This window comes from Leptopilina heterotoma, unplaced genomic scaffold (assembly GCF_015476425.1).
Source record: "Leptopilina heterotoma isolate Lh14 unplaced genomic scaffold, ASM1547642v1 Lhet_113, whole genome shotgun sequence".
Lineage (NCBI taxonomy): Eukaryota > Metazoa > Arthropoda > Insecta > Hymenoptera > Figitidae > Leptopilina > Leptopilina heterotoma.
In genome coordinates, this window is record NW_025110832.1 from 1,407,767 (window position 1) to 1,429,840 (window position 22,074).

Here is a 22,074-nt window from a genome sequence, read left to right on the forward strand (position 1 = left end):
CTATTGGCAGCCATAGATGGGCCGACCTGGGCCCGACCTGCCAACTCTGGCGGCCGACCAAAATTCGCACCTGGGAATGTGTAATTTTGTTTTTAATTTTTGTAACAGTCGGAAATTTTTAAAAAAATTTATATTCTGAATAAATGTTGTCCATTTAAACGTTCAGAACTTGTGGTTTATTAAAAATTTTCATTTTATTTCTGGAAAATTACTGCTACATTGAAGAGGAGAAAAATAAAAAAAGAAAAGGGATGATTATTTTCCCCAATTTTAATATATATTGCTGTAAAGTAGATTTAAAAATGCATCGATTGACCTATTTGCGAATAATAATAGAGTTATTGGCTTTCAAATAAATAGTAGAATATTGAGCAGAAGCCGTGACACGCAACATATTTTATTTTCGTGGCTTTAAGAAGCACCTATTTCCTTTTTTCAAAAAACGTTTTAATCTATTATCATTTTATCCTAAAGTTTCAAATGAACGACGATATTTCTGTGACCTCTCAATTTACATTCTTTTATAAAAAAAAGATTGTTTAAAAGTTAAGGGAATTTATTTTTTAATTTTTAGTAGCTACATATACATTGAGTACAATAAGTTTTAATAAAACCTAAATGTATTTATTTGCAAATTGTAATTTTTTGAGTCGGCAGTTTAAAGGCGCTAATTTCGCTTATGCACGATAACTTGAAAAAAAATTTGACCGACTTTATTCAAACTTGGCATACATTTCAACAACTCTATTATTATTTTCTATTTCAATTTCAATGGATTGTTAAAAGGCAAACTATTTTTTAAATTTATAGTCCTTTAATCATCTAATAAACATTTTTTAACGGAAATGGTATAAATAAAAATTCTAAAAATGTTACAAGTATGATAAAATTTTACAGACTTTACTTGAATCAGAAGGACGACAATAAATAATTTTAATAATTTATTTATTAACAATCTTTAAAAGTTGCAGAGATTGGCACCTTTCTACATTTTTCAAAAAAAAGTAGTAAAATTTTAAAACATTTTTAATCAAGACTTTAAATTCTAAAATTCAATTAATTTACATTTCAATTAATCTTGATTTTAATTTGTTGAAACTTTCGTCGATTAAAATCTCAGTTAACTTTTTGAATTTAATTCGTCATAATTTTTAACCTTTGGAATTGTAATTCATGTGGTTTTTAATTAAGCACATATTCATTTGCTCTAAAATTTAATTTATCCTAATTTTAAACAATTTAAAATTAATCTTAATCAATTTCAAATTCAATCATTTTCACAAACCGGTTTTTTTCTGAAATATAATTTTTATGAATTATATATATTTTATGCATAAAAATATTTAGAAAAATAGTTTCAAAAATAGATTTACGTTTCTGTAAATTTTCGATGTTCCAGAAATTGTGAACGTTTAAAAGAAGGAATTATTTTTTTGATATAAATAAATTTTCAATAAAAAATCAAAAAATTAAATGAAAAATTTTCAAAGTTTACAAATATTGTTTTCTTTTTAAAACTTGACGCAACATTGTTAAAATAGAATTTCAATTTGAAAAATAAATAAATTTAGTTAATTTAATTTAATTAATTTACATATTTTGTTCGAAGATAATTGAATCCTAAAAAATTATGATAAAAACAATTTTAAGAATTATTTTTTTTAAATATTGTTATTTTTCGAAAATAATTGAATTTCTTAAAAGAATTTTTGTATAATTTAAAAAACACTAATTAAGGTTTCGAAGAATTTTAATTAAAAATTTTGAACATGATTCTTGTTTCCAAAATGTTAAAAATAAGTTTGGAGTCAAAACTAAAATAACTGAGAATCGAAATTATAAATAATTATAGAAATGAAATTAAATAAATTATTAAAATTAAATATTTTTTATTTTAGTTACAATAATTGAAATAAATAATAAAATAAATTAAGTTGAGATTAAAATACTTATAAAATATTAGAAATCCAATTTTTGTAATAAATTAATTAACGACAAAAATATTAAAATTTAAGTTAAATAAATTTACACTACTTAACATTGGCATTAATTAATGAAAATCATTAAAAAACATTTCGTATGAACTATAAAAATTCTCTAAGTCAGTTACTTTGTTTAAACTATTATTTCCTTCCTTTTTTATAAAAAACATTTCTGAGAAAAGTCTTTTACTATCAATAAGCGTAGGTTCAATATCTAACACTTCAAATTCATCCCATTTTATAAAATGTGGAACGGAATCATTTTTGAAATTTGTCAAGTGGTTACTAATAACATTGATATTTTACATTTATTTAATTCAATATTACTCTTGTGTTTTTTAATGCGAATATACAGTAGGTAATGGTCTTTTTGTTTGTCCTATATAAGATTTCACACAACTGCATTTCAATTTATATACACAGTTTGACAGTTGCATTGATTATGTCTCTTAAGCTTATCCTTTTTAATAAACTTATTTAGTTTTGAATTAACACTGAAAATTGTTTGAATATTAAATGTTTTCAATAATCTCTTTATGTTTTCTGAAATTGATCCATAATATGGAAAAACTATCTTTTTATACTTATAATGATTGACGAATGTTAAAAAAAACTTTTTTGTATATTGTTTACTTTATATTTTTATAGGCTCTTAGATTTCGGAACGTTGGAGTAAACCAATTTTTTAAAAATTAATTTGTCCGAATGTTTTCGTTTATTTTCCTTCATCTATAATTAATATTTCTCGGACGTAAAAGATTGATTATAAATTAAAATTCTAAAAAATTTTAATGTTTGTATTTTTCGTACTTATGTACTTTAATTTTCGGAAATAATTGAAAATAATTCATTATTTTTTTCAAAAATTAGAATGAATAAATGTTAAGAATTGATTTTTTAAAAAATATTTTAATATAATTTTCATTAATTATCATTTTTAATAATTAATAAATTTACATTTAAAGATTTTTTATTAAAACTTCTGAAAATTGAATTATTTTCTAATTGAAAATCACAAGTAACCTATAAAGTATTTCAACTAATTTTTTCCCTCCACATTTTTAAAGAAAATATGACTTTTATAATCCACAGCTGATGAGTTATTGACATTCAAAAATTGGCCTATTTTAATAATCTCTATAAGGAAGCAAGAAATTAGAAGAAAAAAAACATTTTCTCAAAAATTTATATCCAAGATATAAATCTCAAAGCGTTTGGTTAAAATTACATATTTCGATTCAGGAATGTGACTAAACTGGGTAGAATCTAGAATGTTATTCTTGCCAGTTAAATTGGTACCATTTCAACAAAGACAGAGAGAGAGAGAGAGAGAATATGAGGAATTTTTGAGAAAAAAGTTGAAGAAAAGCTAAATTTGAAGGAGATTTTTAAAGATGTTATTAATTGGTCAGGTGGGAAATTCATGCAGAATATTGTGGGCAACGTAATAGAGAGCAACTAGCGTTATTCAGATATGTAAACTTGTTGAAAATGTCAAGAACAATCCTGACAACACTACGCTCCTGTTGCTCCGCCATCATGAATACCTCATTATCATGAGAGGAGTGACGTCAGAGTCCCCGCCTTCAGATTCCTCTCAAGCGGAATTCCACCGTTAACATGATACATGAAACTCACGTAAAATCAACACAAATTAACCAATGGCACTTTTTCATCAAAACCATATACACTTTCCAACACTTATCAAAACTCAATTGCACCTATTCTCCGAAAACTTCATTTCATGTTGTTTCTCTCTCTTTCTCTCTCACTCAAGTGTCCTTCATGTTAATTGAATAAGCGATCATTTCACTATTTATTATTTTTCGGGACACAAACACTACTGAGGCACTTGTCATTAAATTCTTTATCTGATCTTATCCTTGACAAATATTCGACTCACTGTATTGGATAGAGAAACATTATACAACATTTTCATGTCTATCGCAACTTGTTAAAGTTTTCGTTTTCTCAATTCTCACTGTATTTAAAATATTGAAACACGCTTTCACTTGTCACTGATGGAAAAGTTGTCCGTTGGGGCACAATTCGGTACTTGTTGAAGTAAGGCACAGATTCGTTTTTTTTATATTCGAGGATTTGTTTTGGAAGCACTCGCCAGCACTCGCACAACTTACGAGAGAGCACGAATTCCGACGACTGTATCGGCAGCTACTCGCAGCATGTTTAGTGTTCGAAACATGCCTGACGAACGAACGAACGTTCATGTGCGCTTGGCAATGCTTGCAGCCCCTCTACCTTCCCCCGCCTCTTCACCTAGTAATGGTTCAAACGCCAAAAACAGCTTCCCCCGACCCTCGAGTCGAGTCCAAAAGCTTTTCCATCTCACTCACTCACCCACTCCGTTAAAACCGTTTCTCCTACCACTGCGCATATGCTCTCGTGTCTCTGACCGCTGTGCACGAATAGCAACGAATAGGGCCGTAGTTACGATCTTCAACTATCGAAACGGGGCCAATTCCGACATAACCCACCAAATGTCAAAGAAAACCAATCCGCTTCAATTTTTTTTTATTGGGTTCATTCACTTTTCTGTCAAGAGACACCCCCACCATTCCATTTGCTTTAATAAAACGAAATCCAATTATTTTAAATAAACTGCTATAGTACAACTAATGAGTTTTATTGAATTTAGTCTAGAAGAGTAATAGAATAAAATTCAACTCCAGGCTCATTAATTTAACCGCAGTTAGTGGTACTTGTGAGGGGTTCGGTATCACTTAGTACGCGTCTGACATATGAGAATATTGTTAAATACAAAATGAAGAATCCAATATGGCGGACATATTTTTCAAAAATGATTAAACCCACACTTGTACAAGATATTCGTGGATATCCTGATATTCTCTAAATAGGAAATGATTTTAAAAAAATTTTAGTTTATATTTTTGAGAAAATAATTGAATATTTAAAACGTTATAACAGGAATTTTAAGAATTAATTAAATTTAAAAGATTTTTAAATTAAATTTTTTGAAAAAAGGGAAGTAAAAGTATAAAAATATTAAAATTTTTATTTTAAAAAATTATTAATAACATTTTTTTTTAAATTCTTAAAGTTTGGAGTAATTTTACCTATTTAAAAATATTCTAAAAAAATAATTGAATTTTGGAAGAATTACAGTTAAAATTTTTAGAAATAATTAAATTTCAAAAGGTTTTTCATTGAAATTATAGGAATTTTGTTTAACAAAAAGTATTCAAGTTTTGAATAATTTAATTTAGAAATTCCGAAAAAATTTGTTTTTTAAAAAATGTAATAATTATTTAAAAATAATTGTATTTTCGAAAATAATTTAAAAAATTGTAATAATTTTAAATTTTGTCAAATTTCATTGAAATAAATTTTTTATTTTAATGAATTTTATTTGTTTGCTTTTCAAAATTATTTTGAAATATAATCGTATTTTTGAAGAATTCTATAATTGAAAGTTTGAAAAATAATTAAATTTTAAAAAAATTTAGAATTAAATTTATTATCAATTTTTGTTATAGGTATAGGTATATTTAAAGAAAAACTCTTAGAAAAATTATAATTTCTAAAAAATAAAGAATTTTCATTAAATTTCAAAAAAAATCTTTTGAACCCAATGGGAAATGCCAGTGTAGTGCCGATGTTCACCACTGGCTTAGTACTCAGACGATTGTTCGGCGTAGTCTAGCCGAGCCTCGACAATCAGTGCTGGCGCAGTACAGAATTTTTGTTTCGCCAAAGCTTGGACAAGCCACGGCGGCAAGTGCTGGCTGAGTATAGAAAAATTGTTCACAACGCTCTTTGCCAACATTGCTTTTTTGACATAAACTTGAAAAAAATTATAAAAAAAGTTTATAAATGTTTATAAATTTATTGAAAACATTAATATTTTACTTTTCAGTTGTTCATTTTTTATTCTTGTCAAATTTAATAATAACAATTTAACACAATTGTCTAATTTTGTAAATAATAAATTATTTAAACAAATTAAAATTATAAACAAAATTTAAACTTTAATCTCAATAATAATTTGGTTCCTATTAAAATACTATTATACTTCTTACTATGAATAAAAAATTATTAAAAAATTACCACGTAATTTAAGAATTACGTAAAATGTTAAATGCAATAAAAGTAAAGTAATTTAATTTAATTTTTAAAAATTTAGTTTAATTTATTTTATTTCAATTTATTATTTCTAACGTATCCCTATTTTTTTCTCATCTTTGACTCAATAATTGTATGTCTGAATGATACTGAGATATTAAAATTTTACTGCACACACGTGTCGTTAGCATAGAGGTTAGAGCGTTAGTCTGTTAGTCCGTAGGTCGTAGGTTCGATTCCCCTCGTCAGCAATTTTGTTTATTTTCATAGGTTTGCGATATTTCTAGGTTCCAATCGTTAGGTACTAAAATATGAAAATCTAATGCACACTTACTGTAATTGTTTATTATTTAATTTTTAAATGTTATAAACAATTTTTTTTACTTCATTTACTATATCCATATTGTTAGTCTCCATCTTTAATACAATTTCTTTAAGAAGAGAAATATTTTATGAATAATAACTATTTATTAATATTATTTACCATTTTGTTGTTAAATTATTTATAATTATGAATTTACGACTAATTAATAGCAATACGGCATTTATTGCGGCAATATTCTCAGCCAGCACTGGTCCAGTGCTGCGCCAGCGCTGTCTGGCAGCACTGACAGACAGTACTTCGGCAGCGCCGGACGGCGTTATCATCCCAGAGTTATGCCAGTGCTGGCTCTCAGCCTTGCCGCCAGTGCTGCCAGTGCTGGCGCAGTACTACGCCAGTTGTAAATTTCCCATTGGGAAGTAACATAATGACAATAAAAATTACACACGTGCTTATAATTATGCTAGTTTTCAAAAGTAATAAAATTCTTGGCAAAAATTCAATCATTTTCAAAAATTTTGATTAAATTCTACGTAAACATTTAATTATTTTTATAAATAATAAAAATTTCATAGGAATTTAATTGTTTACAAATTTCTTTTTTAATTTCTTAACAATAATTCCATTATTTGTATAAATATAATAAATTTTTTTACAGGGATTCAATTATTTTCATAAATAATAAAATTCTTTTTAGGAATTCAATTATTTTCATAAATAATAAAGCTCATCGCAGAATTTCAATTATTTTTAAAACAATTTTCATTTATGAGATTTTTATTTTCACACGTACTTTACCGTAGTCTTTAATAAAAAAAATTAAAAAAGTTGTTAATTTAGTGCTAGTTTCTTACAAAAAGTTTCTTAAAATTGAATTTTCATAAAGAACCATGTTATCAACAAATTTTTAAATAATTAATTTCTCTTGACAAATTTTAATAAATTTTTTAAGAATAATTTCATTTTTCGAGAAATTTGATGAAAATTTTCTTAAAAGTAATTTAAGTTCTGCCTAGAATTTTAAAAAAATTTTTGAAAATAATTGAATTTTGGAGAAAATTTTTGTTATTTATGTAGATAATTGGAATTTTGACGAGAAATTTTGTGAATTTTTTAACATAATTGAATTTTTGAGACGAATTTTATTAAATTTTTTTTTTAAATAATTGAATTCTTTTGTGAAATTTTGATTAAAATAGTAGAAAAAATTGAATTGTCACAAAGAATTCCATTAAAATTGTATTGAAAGTCTGCGATGAGTTTTATTATTTTTAATCTTTTTAATAATTGAATTCCTGTAAAAAATATTACTTATGAAAATAATTTTTAAATAATTGAATTCCTTGGAAATTTTTATTATTTATGAAAATAATGAAATGTTTGCGTAGAATTTTATTAAATTCATTGAATTGAGGATAGTTTTTAAAAAAAATTAATATTTTTGAAAATAATTTAATTTCTAAGAAGAGTTTTAATACTTTTAAAAATAATTGACACAATAACTTTAGAATACAACAATTTTCCAGGATTTCGATCAAGATTCCCTGATTTTTTCAGGTTTTTTCAAGGTTTATAAAATTCCCTGACATTTCCAGGTTTCCTGGCGTTCAAAAAAAAATTACGTAATTTTTCAAAAATTTGTATCTTTTAAATCGCTTTATAAAAAAAATAAAAAAAAATCATAGCAAAAGCAAAATGTTGTCCGATTTTTTCTGAGGGAATGACCAATAAAGTATAAGTTGAGATAAATAAGAATTTGGTGAATTAAATACTGTTAAAAATCTGTTGATCTCTAGATAATTTGATAACAACATTTTTTATTGTACTTAACTTTACAATGAAATGAAGTTCATATAACAGACCTAGCGCTCTAGGAGCGATCACGTGCGCAAGTATAATAATATAAATACAAATTTTTTTACAAATTTCGGTAAGATATTCGTAGACTATAAATAACATCACATTCAACTGCGATTTATGTGTCAATTATTAAGATTCGTCTGGAAATAACGCCTTTTTGATTTCGTCCTCTAATTGTTGGTTCTTTAATTTTTGATCTTGTAATTGAACCCCAAATGTTTCTAGTTTGTCGAATACGGCTGTCATTTGACTCTGTGAGCTTTTAGAAATTTCTTTCACTGGATGAATATGATTCATTGTCAGCGACTGATCCATGTAATCGTCCATATCTGACTCGTCGACTAAAGATGCAGAAATATTTCTCGAGTCGTTTGCCACTTCATCATTTCCCATTTCCCAGTCAATTAAGGGTTGAAAACTATAATTTAAAAACACAGTCGATTTAAACCACCAAGGCAAAGTTCGAAAGTGTTTAATGTGATTGCGATTGTAAACAACTTTCAACTCTTCCTTCATCAAGTCAATTTTCTTATTAATTATCAGCAGCAAAATGTCGGGAAAGTATACACGTGGACTAGAATCAATCAGTACAAATAAGTTGTTTAGAATGTCGCTGATCGACACATCGTGACTGCAATCCGCCATTGCCTCAATGCAGAAATTCCTGATGGCTTTTTGAAGATGCGTTTTGTCATAAATCGGCCATGACTCCCTGAAATATAGAAATTCAATCTTAATTAAAATGGACCAAACACTAAAGACAATAGTTGGAATGAAAAAATTATTCTCAAAAATTTAAATAAAATTCTTAAAAACAATTCAATTAAATGTGTCCACCAACGACTTTAAATATCTACTATTTTAATAAAAAATTTCCCCAAAGAATTCAATTATTTAAAAAAATTTTTAATAAAATTCTTTGCAAACATTCAATAATTTATATAAGTAAATAAATTTTTATAGGAAGTCAATTTTATAAAACACAATATTCATAAAATTTTTCGAAAAGAATCAATTATTTAAAAAGATTTTTATAAAATTCTTCGCAAGAATTCAATTATTTTCAAAAATATTAAAATTCTTTGCAAAAATTCAGTTATTCTAAACAATTTTGATATAATTTGTTTATCAGAATTTAATAATTATTTTCAATACATTTTTAATTCAATTTATTGAAAGAATTTAATTATTTTCAAAAATTTTAATGAAATTCTTGGTAACAATTCAATTATTTTCAAAAAATTCTTTAATTTCTTTGTAGAAATTTAATTTATTTCAAAAATTTGTCGAAACTCAATTATTTTCAATATCTACTATTTCAATAACATTTCACAAAAGAATTCAATTATTTAAAAAAAAAAAATTAATGAAATTCGTAGCAAGAATTCAATTATTTTCATAAATAATGAAAATTTCACAGGAATTCAATTATTTACAAATTTTTTATGAATTTCTTCGCAATGCCACTATTTTTATAAAAAAGTAAATTTACTTTTAGGAATTCAATTATTTTAATAAAAAGTAAATCTCATCGTTGGAATTTAATTATTGTTAATACAATTTTTCTTGAATTCCTTGAAAAGTGCAATTATTCTTAAAAATTGTTTGAAATTTGTCAAAAGAAATCAATTATTTAAAAATTTGTTGATAAAATAAAATTCTTAATGAAATTTCTTAAAATTGAATTGTAAACAAATGAATTTGAAAATTGTCAAAGAACTTTGTCAAAAATTATTAAAAATAATTGATTTAAAGAATAATTTTAGTTAAAAACATTAAATGAAAACTACAAATAATTGCAGAAATTCAATTATTTTCAAAAGAAATGAAATTCTTCGCAGAAATTCAATTATGTTCAAAAATTTTTTTAGATTCTCGTTAAAATTGTTATTATTTTTTTAAATGAAAATTCAATTATTTCCAAAAATTTCAATAAAATTCTTGGTAAAATGTCCAATTATTTCAATTAAATGTATAACATTTCCAATTAAATAATATTCCAATTATTTTTAAAAAATTTCCTCAATTCAATGATTTTCGATATCTACTACATAATTTGATAAAAAATTTTCCAAAAGAATTAAATCGTTTTTCAAAAAATATTTATAAAATTCTTTGCAAAAATTCAATTCTTTTTATAAATAATAAGATTTTTTTTAAGAATTCAATTATTTTTAAAAATTTTAATGAAATTCTTCGTATTCAATTATTTTCAAAAGTTTGTTAAAATTTAATTATTTTCAATAAAATTTGCCAAAAGAATTCAATTATTTGAAATAAAAATAAATAAATTTTGATGGAATTTAGTTATTTTTAAAAAGTTTAACAAAATTTGTTGATAGAATTCACTAATTTTTAAAAGTTCTAATAAATTCTTTAGAAGAATTCAATTACTTTTAATACAATTAATTACAATTGTTAATTAATTATGTAATTAACTCTTATACGAACTTAAATTTTATTTTTTTATTTTTTATAATTAATATTTTCACAGAAAATCAATTACTTAAATAATTTAAATAAATTTCAATTATTTTAATACAATTTTTAAATAAATACCTCAAAAATGCAATTATTCTTGAAAATTTTCTTAAAATTCTTCGAAAGAATTTATTTAATTTAAAAAATTTTGATAATGTTCTTTATAAAAAATATTTGTAATATTTTAACAAAATTTGTTGTTAAAATTCACTTATTTTTAAAAATTGTGATAAATTTTTTAGAAGAATTAAATTGTTTTTATTATAATTTTAATTAAATTTCTCGTACCAATTTAAATTTTCTTCGAAACCATTGAATTTACAATTTTACAAATTTCATTTTTTTATTTTCATAAATAATCAAATTTTTACAGGAATTTAATTATTTAAATAATTTAATTTAATTTAAATTATTTTCAATAGAATTTTACATAAATATATTATATTTATATTTATATAAATATTTTAAAATGATTGAATTTTGGAAGAATTACAGTTGTAATTTTTTAGAAATAGTTACATTTTGATTGAAATCATAATATTTTAACTTCCGGAAAAATAAATTAAATATTTATGAAAAAAAATACATTCTATATAGAATTAAGATTTTTACCTCCATTGTGGTATAATTAATTGTTTCACAAATCTCTCCACTGTTTCTCTGTATTCAACATTTTTCCAAACATCATCAAAGTATTCGTAACTACATGGTAAATTGAAATTCTCCTTTAGCGTTCCTTTTATTTCTGGGGAGAAATCAGTGTACAAAAGTGATTCTTGATCGAGTATTATTTCCATCACATGTGTAATTGCTTCTGTATGCAAATTTATCACAAATTGCGGATCTTCGAGGGCATTTTTCAATTGACTATTATATACAGAATGGCCTTCAAGTCTGAAATAAGAGCAAAATTTAATAAATAATAATAATTAAATAATAACAAATTTTTGGCGAATCGCAGAACCTCATAAGATCAGATTTGGATTCAGTAAAAAACCTTAGGTTTTTTACTGAATCAAAATCTGATCTTATGAGGTTCTGCGATTTTAGAACCAATGGTTCTAAAATTCGCCAAAATTTGTTCAGCCAGTGTTATTTAATACAAAACATGAAAATACATACCTGAACCATAATTCTTCCATTAAACAATCTTTGAGAACCCTCTTCAGATAATCCATTTCCAAAGGCACTTGTGGAGATTTATTTACTGCAAGCCATAAAACAGCACTTTGCGTCAGTTTAACAATCGCATTCTCATCGATTGTATTCTCCAAAATAATTGTATATTCAGAAACAAAACCCGTATCCATTAAATTTTCCAAGTCTGGCGTAATATCAATAGCTTCCGGTTTGATATTACCGTCGTGGAACAATATAACTACCAAAGGTATCGGCATTAATTTATTCTTTGACAAAACAGTTTTCGTCAGTCTTCTCACAATTGATCTCGATTCTTCCGACGTAGAGGCAATAAACATCAATGCGTCCATTCCCGTTAAATTCTCCTCACTAATCACTCCTTCGAAATTCCTAATGCAGACATGTAACGTTTCGTAAGCGTTCGGTTGAAAGTTTTTCATAATCGGATCGCCAGCTTCATCACTGAAATAACCACTTATCACTTTTTTGCGTTGATACAAAACCACTCGGTTCTCCAGTTTCGGCCACGAAATTGCCAGTTTCCAAAACATATTCGGACAACATATTCGGGGTTCACTGTTGAATGATTTTATGTTCTCCTTGATGCCGGCGTAGATGACGACTTCGATCGGAACTTGGTTGTGCGGTTGATGATTACTCGGGGATAATTTCAAACGTTTTCGGCACATGTTCTCTATGACTGCGTCCTGTTGCTTGCAGTAGAGGGACTTGGCGCATGCTTCTAGACTCTGCTTGGGTAGCCAGATGGGAGTGTTGTCCAGAGCCTTTCGTCTAGATCTCTTCTTGTTGACGTACCTTCTCCAAAGTTTGTAGTACTTGTCGGAAATTCTCCGCTTTTGCTTCCTTCTTATTTCGCTCACCGCTTCTTGAATGAATTTTTCCTCTCTGCATGTTTCTTCACAAGTTTCTTGAACAATATCTTGGAGGATATTTTCAAAAATATCTTCCGTCCACGCTTGGTAAAGAATTTGTAATTCGGCCTTAATGATCCTACCGCAGATTTCGTCAACCACTTCAAATAGATGAGAAAGGTACAAATTCTCCGCCTCTGCTTCGATTTGTCTCAATTTCGCCTCTTCTTGTTCCTTTCTCTTCTGTTTCGCCTCTTCCTCTTGTTGTAGAATCTTCTCCTTCGATTCTGTCTCCTTGTCTTCCTCTTCCTGTTCGTCTTCCTTCGGAGTTTCAGCACTTGCAGCATGGAAAAAGAAGGGTTTCACCGGTTGTACAGATTTAAAGGGGGAAGTTTTCGTCGATCCGGAAAATATGTCCTTATTTACAACGTTACTGAAGGCGAAAGTTTTATTCTCGGTAGCAAAGGTTTGGAAAGACGACTTCGAAAAATCGACCGAAGTGAAGGGTTTTTTGACCGAATTGGTAAAGGAAAAGGTTGTCTGTGCGGCAGTTTTCGTCGAATCGTTGACTTTGTCGCAAAAAGGATTAAAGTCTAGTTTACGCTTGTTGGCACTATATGTTTCTTTAAAAGGATTTTTCACCAGAACTTCCGGACTCTCAGAAACTTCTGGTGAAAAATCGTCAACATCCTCTGTAAATTCGTAGGGGTCCTTCTCATCAACTACTGGAACCTTTTGATCTTCAGCCTTGAGCGATTCCTCCAGAAGATAACCTTGCGAGTCGAAACTGTCATGAGGTTGATGGTTTTTGTACGACTGTCCAGGAAGAGATCCTCCCGCGATGCATTGACCAACCGAAGAATAACGCGCGTGTCGTTTGCTCTCAATTACATTGAAGGCTCGTGCTTGCTCGACAGTGTGTTCCGAAGAGGCGAAGTGCTCCCTATTCAGCATCACGTACAGTTCGTCCTGAGACAAACTGAGTCCGACCTGTTCGCAGAAGTAAACAGCCTCCCTCTCGTCCTCGAAGGCTAGAATGTCAATCAGTTCATAAAGTGGGTAAGGATACGGTTTCGTGATCGTTCTGCAGTAGGCCTTCACCATCACGGACAGGGCGGTAATTCTCACTTGATTGAAGTACCTCAGCAAGATACTAGCATTCATATAAGTCGTCCTCCGCAGCAATTTAAAGAACTTAACGTAATTGTTCGACACAATAGATGAATAAACCTCAATCGCGAATTTCACCTCCGGCGACTTTTGTATCGACGACGGAAGTTTCTGGAGGTCCCACATAAAACTTCCGTTATTTAAATTCAGCAAAATGATGTAAGCCCTGAATTCCGGTTCGTTGATGCAGCTGATTCCTTTCAACATCAGATCGTTATACATATACTTGAGAGTCTGCAAGCACTTTGTCAAGTTTTCGGTGTTTATTTTCTTGTCGAATACGTTGGACTCTTCGGTGCAGAGACGTTCGGAGGAGAGAATGTGGAAACGGGCGCACTGCTCGACGAGTTCGACACTGTCGGGGCAGCAGAGTTCCTGTTGGGTGATGTCCTTCCGGATACCTCGCGTTCGGTCCCAGAGGAAGTGGTACCACTCTGCTAGGTTCGTGTCCTTTCTCTCGCACAGATCGACGATTTCGTGGAGCAAGTAACTCATGGTCATCTTTAGGGACTTGACGGGTCTTAGTTCGTGAGGCATAGGCTCCTCCTGATCGGCGGATGATCTCGAGTACTGCTTCACCGCCGTCATGTGGTTTATCTTCTGGCCATTGTTGTCCGACTGCTCGTAGAAGGAGACTTGCCGTTGGGTCTCGCGCATGAGTCTCTCCTTCTCTGGACACATGTCCGGACAAGTACCCCTTGTAATCTGCGCCGTGGCTAGACTAATCGACTTCGCGTTTCTCAACCTCATCAACTTATCCCTGGCTTCTAGAATTTTGTACTTATCCTCGCTGGTGAGTGCCGCCTGGCGAATGACGTACTGCAGCTCCTCGACCGTCGCTTTAGGAACGGAAGCCCCAATTTTCTCCACTTTCGCCGTATTCACTTTGTCCAGACGCGAAGGTACTTTATCGTGTTTCAGTTCTTTCGGTTTCGCTACTCTTAATTTTGTGATGCACGTCAATTGTTTCATCTCGGTCGGGGTCTCTTCATGAAGATTGTATTCCAAATGCTTAAGTGCTTCTATTTCATCCTGAAAACTATCGTCGTTCGCCTTGAGAATACGAGATACAGTCGAAGTGTCTGCTTTCTTGACGGGAGATTTAACCACTTCGTTGGTCCACTGAACGTTAAATTTCTCGTTCAGGAACAAACCGCATTTGTAATATGCAATATTCGCCTCGCCTTTTGTCACATAAAATACGACAATAGATTGCTTCTTTGGTCGAATCAAAATTTTTGAAATGTCTCCGAATGTTGAGAAATGCTCTTTAGCAACTACTTTATCGAGAAGTGATTTAGGAACCATTGTACAGGTGATTGAATTTTCGATGTTGTTCTTCTGTTGTTGAGATTTTGTATTCTTTTTCAATTGTTCGTAAGTATGTGATCCTGTAACAAAAAATTGAGATTTACAAAATCCACACAGAATTATTTCCAACAGTTGATTTAGTTCGTTATTTGCAAATTAATTTATTTGAATCATGAATTCTATCAAATAAACAATTCTTGCAAATAAAAATTCAGGCAAATGAAGAGTTGTTGCAATGAATATTCTATCAAACATAAATTTAATTTTAAAAAAATTGCTAAATATCTAAATTATTTCAAATTGCAGTTGCAAAATTTTTATAAAAACTCCATTATTTAAAAAAAATTCAATTAAATTTTTTCAAAAAAAGTAAATTTTACAGATTTGTTAGTTAAAAGTACGAAAATTCAGATTTTCAAAGATTTTAATTTGAAATCTTTTTTAAAAATTCAATTATTATTTCTAAAAATGCATGCTATAATGCCTTTTTTCATTCAATTATTCTCTAAAATTTAAACTGAAATTCATGTTTAAATCAATTTTTATTAGAAAATTCTACGAGCATTCAATTATTTAAATACAAAGATAAATAATTAATTGATTAATTGAATGTTTCTCAAAATTGAATTCTCAAAGAATTTTATCAACAAATATTTAAATAATTGAATTTTTTTGACAAATTTTAATTAAATTTTTAGAAACAATACATGTTTCGAGAAATTTGATTAAAATTGTAAAAATGATATTAAAAATCATTGAATTGAGGAAATTTTTTGAAAACAATTGAAATTTGGAGAAGAATTTTATTATTTATAAAGATAATTGACATTTTGACGCGAATTTTTAAAAATTTTTGAACATATTGAATTTCTAAGAAGAATTTTGTTACTTTTGAAAATAATAATTAGAATTTCTGCAAACATTTGTAACTTCTCCAAAATTTAATTTTTTTTTTTAGTATTTTTAACTAAAATTCTTCGATAAATACATTATTTTTAATAATTGATTAAAAATGTATTAGAAAATTAAACTAATTTCAGAAGAATTTGAATTATTAAAATTTTTCAAAAATCTAAGTTCTTTAAAATTTCTAATTAAATTCATTGAAAATTGAAATTTTATAAAATTTCAAATTAAAACCTTTCGAAGTTGATTTATTTCTGAAAGTTGTAAACGCAACTCTTTTAAAATTGAATAGTAAAATTATTGTTCATCATATAATTTCTAATTAATAATTTTATGATAGTTTTTCAAGAATTAAGTTATTTAAAAAAATTATTGTCAGGGATAGAAAAAATTGAAGGTTTTTATTAGAATTCATGGTAATTTCATACTTTATGAGGCACATTAAAAAGTTACAAAAATGATTTTTGGTTTTTTTAAATCGGTTCAGTAGATTTCGAGAAAAGTGTCTCCTCGTTTTGAAAAATGTGTTTTCGAGAAAAGAGAGTTTTAAGTTTTCGTAACGAATAACTATGTTAATTGTTAAGACAACGTTCCTAAAAATTGCTACAACTTTTTCTCTTTTGCATATTTCTTCAAAAATATTTTCGAACAGTAATTTTATGATACTAAAGAATATTTTAAAGCAAAAAAATCGGTTGTTTTTAAATCCTTGACCAGAAAAACTCTCCTTTAAAATATTTGTTTAAGCGTCCTACATCGACAATATTTGTTTTTACCAAACATGAATCAACTAAATCATTATTAAGAAACCGATTTATATTACAATAAAAATGACTATACACTACCTTTGAGAGCCTGTGTAAAGACGTTGACAGGAGCTTTAAAGGTATTCCTTGAAATTCGTGGTTTGTATTGTTTAGTCGAACTTTGACAATCAGCATTTTTCGTTGGAGATGAACTTGTATTTTTGAACAAGTTTGTTGGAAGCGAAAATTGAAATTCGTCATCGATGGGAGTACGCGGTGATATTACATGATCAGATGTAATTCCAAAATTAATAATTCTCTCAGAATTATGTACTATATTTGGTGGAGAAAAAGTAAATTTTCTCCACTCTTCATTATCCTCATTCCCCGTAGTGAAACTTTCATTGTTTTCATTTTCCATTGTTGAACAAAATAAATTTGTAATGTATATGATCAAAACTTTTCCATCACCGGTGTCACAACTTTTTTTTGTAAAAAAATTAACTATTATAATAGTAAGTAATTATAAATTAAACAATGTTTACAAAGTAGAAGGTATCTTATTTACATATACAACTCAATTATCGAGAGGTTGGAGCATGATCCAAGTAACAAGGTCTCGCCAAAGTCGGGCTCAATTTTAACTCGGTTCGCGCACCATAAAAAAGCCGACCAATCATAGCGATTACCTGAAGCGACGACCATATTGAAGCGCTAAATTTTGAATCAAATACAGAAACAAATTTAAAGAACATAAAGAATAATAAATTAAAAGTAAAATAATTCTTTATTAAATATTAATATTTTTTATTAAATACTTATTATTAACTTGATACATAACATTCACATATATTTATTTATATATTTAAAAACATTACATTTATCTCTAATGCTGCAAGAACTGAAGGGACAATTTCTTTTCAATTTTCAGTGGATAAATGATGAGATAAATTTTGAGCCAGATTAACTAAGACAACCTTTTTTTATTTTTTGTATGTGTTTATATTTTCTCTCTTTAATAAAAAATTAAACTAAAAGAATTATGCAGTCACAAATATACAGTCACATATTATTATTATGCATATCACTTTTAACTTTCAATATATATACTGAGACGAAACTCCAGTAAGGACTAAACTGCTGCGTGGCACAGATTCACTTCGGTACAGAATTTAAATCATTAAAAGGTGATTAGTTGGCCACGTTTCTAGGTGAATCAGAGTATTTTCACTCTATTTTCACCTGGAAAACCTTAAAAATTTAGGGAATATTATAAATCTGAAAGAAACCTGGAAGAGCCAGTGAATGTTGCTTGGAATCTTGAAAATCAAATTACTATTTATTGCAATATTTATTATTATTATTAATAACTTTATATTTATTAATATTAATACTAATTAAAAATAATAATTATTATTAAAAATAAAATAACATTCATAATAATTTATTAATATTAATTACCATTTATTGTAATATTTATTATTATTATTATCAATAATTTTATACGTATTAATATTAATAATAACAATTAATAATATTTATTATTAAAAATAAAAATATATTAATAACAATAACAATCTTATTTTCTGGATTTGAAACACATTTAAAAATACGCGGCTAGACTTTCAATATGGTCGTCACTTCGTCCGCATTCTGATTGGTGCTTGGTTCCACGTTTTTTTTGCCTGCGCGTGGCGAGACCTTGTTACTTGGATCATGGGTTGGAGTCACTTAGAGTAGAAACCAACACTGTGCATTTTGACATATACAACAATTAGGTTCAATTCACAATTGTTGATTTAAGATCTCATTCTCAGGTTGAGTCCACAATAGACAAATTTATCTTGACTATTAAGTAAACGCTTTCCGTTTCCCGTCTTACGCTGACTTGTGATTGCACCTTAAATCTTTTCGCTTGACCAAAATACCTGATTACATTGTGATGCACCTTTAGAACGCAAGCATAATTTAGATTTTCCGCTCAGTTGCACTGTAAAAAAATCTGGTGTAAAATAACACGAAACTTGTAATTTCACACATCGAAATTATAGGTTGTACGTAGTAAATTTATTTCGTTCCAAAAGTAGTTTTACTATTTTTAATAATTTTACATTATACGACTATGTAATTTAATAGTTTTGTGTAAATTTACTACGTCCGACGTAGGAAAATTTGATCACTATGTCCGACGTGGTATTTTTACATTGCGTGTATTTCTACACTTTGACGTAATATTACGTCGCACGATCTGTACAATTACATGGCGAATGTAATTTTCTTATTCCTTTAAGATTTTCAAAAAATTTTCAAGTTTTTATAAATAACTCTAAAAAAGTGTATATAATGTACATTTATAGAAAGTATATGCTAATTTATAAGTAAATAATAATATAACAAAAAGTTTTGGGCTATATTTCATAAATACAAAAAGTTACGACTGAAAATATTATTTCAAAAAATATTTGCAGGTTATGTAGATTACAGTCGGCGTGTAAAAATACCACGTCGGACATAGTGACCAAACTTTCCAACGTCGGACATAGTAAATTTACAGCAGATTTTTTTACAGTGTGTGATTCCACCCTAACAGACAGAGTAAACACACGAAAGCATGATCCAGATGTAAATAAAGGAATATTTTAAAGATATAAAATAGGTAAAGTTTCTATTTATTTACATTACAAAAAACTTAATAAAATTTAACAAATAAAATCCAGACACTGCGATTAACAATTTTTATTATTAAAGTATATTTAGGATATTTAGTGAAGCAATGCTGTTTTATACACATAACCTTAAACAAAAAAAGTTTGCACGCTCAGTAACATAACTTTTGTATAATATATAATTAATATATATAATTAAATTATGTTAAAATTAAAATTTAAAATAAAATTTCGAAATACTTTCAATGGAATATGAAAGTTTGAACAGCAAGTCTCACAAAGTTTAATTATTTTTTAGAATTTTTGAATTATATTATTCGAAAGATTTAATTTTTAAGGAAGCTAACAAATTAATTATTTTTAATATTTAAATATTACTATACTTTTACAGCAATTAAAATTTTCAATATTTTAATTAAAAAAACTGTTTGAAATTTAATTATTTCTAAAGAATCCTACTTTTACATTTTATAATTATTTTCAAAAAGTTTTAACTAAAATTCTTTTTCAATTTTTATCAGCATTCAACTACGAGAATTCAATTATTTAAATAAATAAATAAGTAATTCACAGAGTAATTAATTATTTTTAAAAATTAAACAACTTTTTCAAAAATTATTCAAAATAATGGATTTATAGAAAATGTTTAGTTAAAAACACAAAAAATATTCAAAAGTAAGTAATAAAATTCTTCTTAGAGTTTCAATTATTTTAACAAATAATAAAATTCATTGCAGAATTTCAATTATTTTTTATACAATTTTAATCGAATTTCTCGAAAAATGTAATTAAAAATTTTATTAAAATTCGTTGATAGAATTCAATTTTTTGAAAATTTGTTAATAACGATTCTTTATGAGAATTGAAATTTAAGATGTTTTATAGTTATGAAAAATTTAATTTAGTTTTCGAGCCCTAATTATATCGAAAGAAAATAAGATTTGATTATAGAAGTTTTTTAAATTGCATTTTCAAATTATTTATTATAATTTTTTATTTTTATTTTAATAAAAATGAAAATAGTTAATTGGAAAATATAATTGAAAATTTTTTCAGTGCTATCTAAAAGCGACAGTCGGAACAACTATGGAGAACTTAAGTGAGGAAACTATGCATAATACAAATAATCTAATCAAAGAAGGAGACTATGTTATAATCAGAAAGGAGAATTTTATGAAGGTTCACAGAGTATCAAAAAATAGTATTTTTACAATTACTAAAGATGATGTAGATACAAGTTCCATAATAGGAAAACCCTTTTGGACAACGTTTGAAATAGTCCCTTCTTCAAAAGGCGAGTCAATTAATAATCTACAACCAGTAACAAAAGCAGAGATGTTAGAGAAATTACGATTCGATTCCTTGAAGTCAGGTGTTGATAATCGACTGATTAATGATAACGGTACATCACAGCAGTTGTCGAAGCAGAAAATTCTCGATCTTCGAAAAGCCGGAAAGTCCGGAAAGGAAATAGTTCAAACTCTTATCGAAAATAGTACATCTTTCAGCACAAAGACTGAATATTCTCAAGAAAAATACATCCGAAAGAAGGGGAAAAAATATTTTCAGTACTTAACAATTTGCCGTCCAACTATTGCATTACTACAGGAACTTTACTTTCGGCAAGATTATTATAAAATTAATTCAATAAGAATGGACACATTGGCACAAATAATTTCTTACAGTGATATAAAATCGGACGGAGTGCACTTGTTATACGACAGTGGATCTTTAGGTCTAGTGGCGGCGAGTATTCTCAACCGGATCGGAGCCAACACTTCCGGTTCTCTGATAAATCTGTACCTTGGAAACGACCCTCAAAACACAGCTGTAAAGGCGATGAACTTTCCGTCCGATCTTTTAAATCGATTGACGAATCTCAACTTGAAAGACCTTATCCAGAGTAAAGAAAGAGTTGCAAAAATTCCACCGACCGAATCCAAGGAAGATTCGCCTGAAATACTCAAAACAGAGAAACAATCCACAGCAGAATCTGGAACCGAATGTGCCGAAAATAAGGAATCTAGTGAAGATAATTCACGTAAACGAAAAACTCCAACAGATACAGATACTGATCTAGAGTCTAATGTACCTCAGAAAAAATCTAAAACTTGTGCTACGAATCTTCTTAGTACTACTAAAGTCGACAGTTTGGTTATAGTAGCCAGAGAGCATCCTCTTAATATCGTTGAATTGCTTATAAATTTTGTAAAAAAGTCTAGGCCATTTGTTATATTCCACACGAATCGGGAACCACTTCAAGAAATCTATGTTCTTCTCAAACAAAAATACCGTGTAGTTAATTTAAAACTTTTTACCAATTTTTTACGGTCCTATCAAATTTTAACTGATAGAACGCATCCTGATATTTTGACAAGTAGTTGTAATGGGTATCTTCTCACAGGATATTGTACACAATAAAAAAATTTTTAATTTACAGAACTACAGTGGAAATTCGATTTTACATATGTAAACCTTTGTCACCTTGATTATATCAGGGTTGCCACAAAAAATTAA

General features: G+C 27.8%; 3 protein-coding genes across 3 annotated transcripts in view; 1 reads left to right on the plus strand and 2 right to left on the minus strand.

The window, feature by feature from the left end:
- Positions 1–4,270, minus strand: part of LOC122505068 (protein kibra) — a 64,671-nt gene extending 60,401 nt beyond the window's left edge. The window contains exon 1 of the mRNA XM_043616489.1: positions 3,530–4,270. The gene's annotated coding sequence lies outside the window, so the exon portion shown is untranslated. The remainder of the gene's footprint in view (positions 1–3,529) is intronic.
- A 3,932-nt stretch (positions 4,271–8,202) lies between these two features.
- LOC122505203 (protein xmas-2) lies at positions 8,203–17,712 on the minus strand. Its single transcript, XM_043616693.1, has 4 exons — positions 16,991–17,712; positions 11,869–15,319; positions 11,359–11,640; positions 8,203–8,977 (listed from the first exon to the last, which is right to left on the minus strand). The coding sequence occupies exons 1-4, from the start codon at positions 17,310–17,312 to the stop codon at positions 8,395–8,397; spliced, it is 4,638 nt and encodes a 1,545-aa protein (XP_043472628.1). The 5' UTR covers positions 17,313–17,712; the 3' UTR covers positions 8,203–8,394.
- A 1,214-nt stretch (positions 17,713–18,926) lies between these two features.
- On the plus strand, positions 18,927–21,999 carry LOC122505212 (tRNA (adenine(58)-N(1))-methyltransferase non-catalytic subunit TRM6). The gene is made up of 3 exons (XM_043616705.1): positions 18,927–18,945; positions 19,461–19,547; positions 20,614–21,999. The coding sequence occupies exon 3, from the start codon at positions 20,644–20,646 to the stop codon at positions 21,976–21,978; it is 1,335 nt and encodes a 444-aa protein (XP_043472640.1). The 5' UTR covers positions 18,927–18,945; positions 19,461–19,547; positions 20,614–20,643; the 3' UTR covers positions 21,979–21,999.
- The last annotated feature ends 75 nt before the right edge of the window (positions 22,000–22,074 follow it).